Source organism: Lottia gigantea, assembly GCF_000327385.1.
Source record: "Lottia gigantea unplaced genomic scaffold LOTGIsca_126, whole genome shotgun sequence".
NCBI classification, from domain to species: Eukaryota; Metazoa; Mollusca; class Gastropoda; family Lottiidae; genus Lottia; species Lottia gigantea.
In genome coordinates this window covers 155,874-161,201 of record NW_008707351.1, presented here as the reverse complement: position 1 = coordinate 161,201, position 5,328 = coordinate 155,874, and the positions used below count along the sequence as shown (strand labels likewise).

Below are 5,328 nucleotides of genomic sequence, written 5' to 3'. Positions count from 1 at the left end.
CCAATCATCATATAAACTAGACAATGACTGATAGTTTTTATCTTCAGACGACAATTCTTTCCAAATAGATTCTAAAATAGATCGAGCTTGATCTGTAGTTAAAGTATTTTTATTGTCTGCATTTATCTCATTACTTTCAGTATTTTCATCTTGCTCAGTAGGTTCCTCAATTTCTAATGGTCGACAAATAAATGTATTATCTGAAGGAGGTTTAGGAAAATTAAATCTACAAACTTTTTTATTCTTCCTACAAGATTTAGAATGTTTAGAACTGTGTTTCTGAACATTGGATACTATTTCATTTAATTCAGGGTCTGTTTTCTCATCTGGCAATTCACATGAAATATATTTATCAATAAATTCTACAACCTGTTCATCACTATCTACATCTAGTTTAGGAGCTTGATCTATATAAATTATCATATGCACATGTGGTGATCCTCTTTGTTGAAATTCAATTCGATAAAAATAGTCAGAAATTTTTCCTATTGGCTCTGCATTTGATAACAATACATTTCTTAAAAATAACTTGAATCTTTGATCAAAAAGTCTAGCAACTGTTACCGGATTTGATCTCAACAATTCACGTTTTTGTAACCAATTTAAATCACTTACTTTTACTGTAGAACCTTGTTGTAACAATATTGTTTTTAAAAAGGATTCAAATCTTAATTCACTACAGCTAAATGACACAAAAAAAGTAGGAGTACCTAGTTGTCTTAACATAGCAAAAAGATCTTTCTGAGTAGCTTGCCAGTAAGCTGGACTTCCACGACAGTTTTTCATAAAAGTATAACCAGTATCAGATTTGAGAATATTTTGTAGTGGTTCATCTTGAGTTAACATATCAGCTGTTATCATATTACCTCCCATTCTACCTTGTCTTAAAGCAATAGATGTACCTGATATTATCTGTTGTAATTCATAAATATATTGACCATAAAATGAATAATCTGAGCATGATGCAAAACGAGTGTCTACAGACATTAATCTAGTCTTTAAATATTTACCTAGTGTTATTCTAACATCTCTATTTTCAAAAAAAGTATTTTTACCTTTAGGAAACAAATAAGGAAATGAACACGCTTCATTTGACTTATCCATTAAAAGTCTAACTGGTTGATTATTTTCACTTGGAGAAACAGAAAATATCTTATCAGAACTATTCAATACTTCAGCAGTGGCATCAACAGATTGTAAACATGTTCCACCTAATGAATCACAAGTATATCTACCTATATTATCATCTATTAATGGTAAATCATCCTCGCTATCATTATTAGACTTATGATCAGATTCTACATTTACTGTTGTATCATTAGATTCTACATTTACAGATATATTATCTTCTATCATTTCATCTTGTTTATCTTGTTCTTCAACCCAATTCTCATTTAGAGTAACATCATGATAATAAACATTGTTATCTTTTAAATAACTTAGTGCATTTTTTATGTGATTTTTTGTAACTGTTTGAAATTCTTAATATCCTTTATTTGAAATTTTCTTTTTCAGTTTAATTCTTATCATTTCATCATCATTTTTACATCTTGGTAATACATTGCTCATTTCAGTCAAATTTGATGGCACAGAAACTATCTCACCTAATAATTTTTTATCATTTTGTGGACAAACTTTAACTAGTTTCAAGAATAGAATATTTTTACATACCAGGTGTTTCTCTAATTGATTTAAGCATTTCAATTCATTAGATAATGGACCAGGATCCATGTCATTAACTACAGCCTCAGCTGGCATTTTACCTTGAAGAATTTTTTTATTACATGTTAAACATATCCAAAGAGTTTTATAATTATCAGACCAGCAACAATCATAGGTAATACAACCGCCATCACAAATATGATAGTAAGTTTTAGTTATACATTTCTTTGCTAATCTTTCTACTAGTTTACTTTTCTTTTCATAAAGTTCTTCTTGACACTCTTTAACTTGATTTTTAAACAATAACCTATTACAAACTGAACACACATAAATAGGACCATTAGAACTATCAGTTTTAAATTGATTAATTACTGTATCAATACTACTCATTTCTCTTCTTTTAGCAATTCGTCTTTTATTTCTCAGTTTGTTTACTTTGACTCTATAATTAGTATTGTGGTGATATTTATTACTAGCTTTCTGTTTTTGTTTATTTCTATACTGTAAATTAGTTCTATACATATTTCTATATTTATTTAAAATTTTAATTCTCAATTCATTCATATACCTTTGTTTCAGTTTTAACTTTATTTCATATATATATTTACATTTTAATTCCCATTTTAAGATTTTTTGATATTTAACCTTAAGCTTTGGTTTTAAAACTTTTTGATATTTGTTCTTTAGCCTTGGTTTCAATACATTTTGATATTTGTCTTCAAGTTTTGGTTTCAATACATTTTGATATTTGTCTTCAAGTTTTGGTTTCAATACATTTTGATATTTGTCTTCAAGTTTTGGTTTCAATACATTTTGATATTTGTCTTCAAGTTTTGGTTTTAATACATTTTGATATTTGTCTTCAAGTTTTGGTTTTAATACATTTTGATATTTGTCTTCAAGTTTTGGTTTCAATACATCTTGATATTTGTCTTCAAGTTTTGGTTTTAATACATTTTGATATTTGTCTTCAAGTTTTGGTTTTAATACATTTTGATATTTGTCTCCAAGTTTTGGTTTTAGTATTGTTTCATATTGTGTGTGTAGTATAGACCTTAATTGGTTTGCATATTTTCTTTTTAAATGAGCTTTAATATAACTAATCTGATATTGTTTTCTCCTCCTTTTATTCAAACTATTAATTTCTTTTTTGGTTCTAAATGCAAGTTTCCAGTTTGATCTGACTTTTTGCCCAGAGTTTAGTTCTTTCTTTACTAAATGATAGTTTTGAAAATAAATACTTCGCTTTTTAATAGATCTCCATCTACTACCTCGTTTCTTTTTCAAATGTTTTCTTTTACCTGATAGTTGTGTATCAACATTATCATCAGTAACTATAATAAGTTCACTTCTCTCAACATTTCCAACCACTTCATAATGATTCTCATCTCTATGGTGAAGATAAATAGCTTCTGGTGTATAACTATTGTTAATCTGTAATACAGGATATTTCAACCATTTATTATTTGTAAAAATATAAATATCTGTTTGTAACAAATCACAAGCTGCTAATATTTCAAATTCTGTACCCCATGTTCCTAGTATTCTCATTCTAGAACGTTTAATATAGTCATCAATAGATTGATACTGTTCTCTTAATAAAGGTGCGAAAAAATCCTTTGATTTTATATGGTTAACTATAGCAAGTCTTACTTTTCTATGATTATTTTCACATAATGAAAGAACAAATGATAAACTTCTAAACAAACAATTACCATCTCGTTTGATTTCAGTTATTTTAGTAGGTTTTGTCAGTTTACAAATCTCAGCCACATCAACATCATGTAAGTTATCAACAGGTAAACTAATCAGTTCACATAACTCTCTTCTTTTCTCTGATCTAATTGGATTAAAAATAAAATCATTTGTTTCTACATTAGTTATAACTACCTCATCAGTCTCATTATCTTGACTACTTGATTCAATTGGATCATCAACTTGCATAATGTCACACTCATCAACAGAATTATTTACTTCATTAATTGGATCATTACTCTCATTACCCATCATAATAACATTAATACCAGTCATTTCATACTGCTCTAACCGACTCAAATTCATTGATACACTTAAATTTAAACAATGTACATATAAATCATTAATATCATTATATTCTAATAGAATACTACAGCCATTTTCTGATAATAACCCAGAATTGTTTCTTGAATGCGAGTCAAATACAAAATAACTATCATCATGTTGCATAATAGCGAAAGTGCTTGCATTAAATGTCACAAAACAAGACTCATATGTTCTCAAACATGTTTGAAGATTTTCAAACAGACCTATGGCAACATAATTGGCAGCATCTATAATTCCAACTTCTGAATTATCACTGATATCTAAATAAAAATATTTACCTTTAACTTCAACAGTTGTTACTAATTCACTGACCATAATATAATCATGTTGTATATTAGGTTGAGACTGAAGCATCTGATAGTATTCATTTCCTAAATCTAAGATTTTGTCTAAGGTGGAACTTTTCCATGATCTTACATTCATAATTTTTCTGTATATCATACACAGAAGGCTGTTCACAGTGCACTGTTTGCCGGCATAAAATCCATATCGTTCTATATTACCTTGATTAAAATTACCAGATATACATATCCTTTCAACTTGTCTCTTTCTACTTTTACTAGGAGATAACTTCTCTTTTCTCTTCTCTTTGATTATGTTACTAGAAGCATGTTTTACCTTGCTTTTCACAGGTATTTCTACTTTTTCATATGAAATTTCTGTAGGACTATCAGATTCATGGACTACAAGCAATTCATTGACATTTTCTTTTGAAACTTTATCATTAAATCTACTGGCTTTAGAATTTGATTTTGCAACATATTCCTGATCATTATGATCTACAATTTTTGTACATTTATCACCAGCACTTTTTCCAATTTTGCTTATATTAGCTAACAAAGCAGCTTTTGATTTCTTTGGACGACCCATATTGATTCACTTTCAAGGTAATACAAAAAAGAAGTGTAAAACTTGAATTCTCTAGATAATTTAAATTAAAGGGTTGAATACCAACTAGATCTCTCTAGATAATAAAAATTGAGATACCAATAGCAACTAGATTTCTCTAGTAATAAAAATTGAGATATGAATAGCAACTAGATTTCTCTAGATAATAAAAATTGAGATATGAATAGCAACTAGATTTCTCTAGTAATAAGAATTGAGTTTTGAAAAGCAACTAGATTTCTCTAGTAATAAGAATTGAGATATGAATAGCTACTAGATTTCTCTAGATAATAAAAATTGAGATATGAATAGCAACTAGATTTCTCTAGATAATAAAAATTGAGATATGAATAGCAACTAGATTTCTCTAGTAATAAGAATTGAGTTTTGAAAAGCAACTAGATTTCTCTAGTAATAAAAATTGAGATATGAATAGCAACTAGATTTCTCTAGTAATAAAAATTGAGATATGAATAGCAACTAGATTTCTCTAGATTCTTTGGCTCTGTTAAAGTAAAAGTTCGCCACACTTTCACCGCTTAGTTTATTAGAGTATTTTGGCTCTGTTAAAGTCAAAGTTCGCCACACTTTCACCGCTTAGTTTAGAGTATTTTGGCTCTGTTAAAGTCAAAGTTCGCCACACTTTCACCGCTTAGTTTAGAGTATTTTGGCTCTGTTAAAGTCAAAGTTCGCCAC

At 28.3% G+C, this 5,328-nt stretch overlaps 1 protein-coding gene across 1 annotated transcript in view; it reads right to left on the bottom strand.

The window, feature by feature from the left end:
• The window catches only part of LOTGIDRAFT_172062 (hypothetical protein), a gene marked incomplete at both ends in the record, with an annotated part of 12,105 nt that extends 7,491 nt beyond the window's left edge, over positions 1–4,614 (bottom strand). Inside the window, 2 exons of the mRNA XM_009048644.1 lie at positions 2,231–3,096; positions 4,363–4,614. Coding sequence (XP_009046892.1) covers positions 2,231–3,096; positions 4,363–4,614 — 1,118 coding nt within the window. The remainder of the gene's footprint in view (positions 1–2,230; positions 3,097–4,362) is intronic.
• Positions 4,615–5,328: the final 714 nt, after the last annotated feature.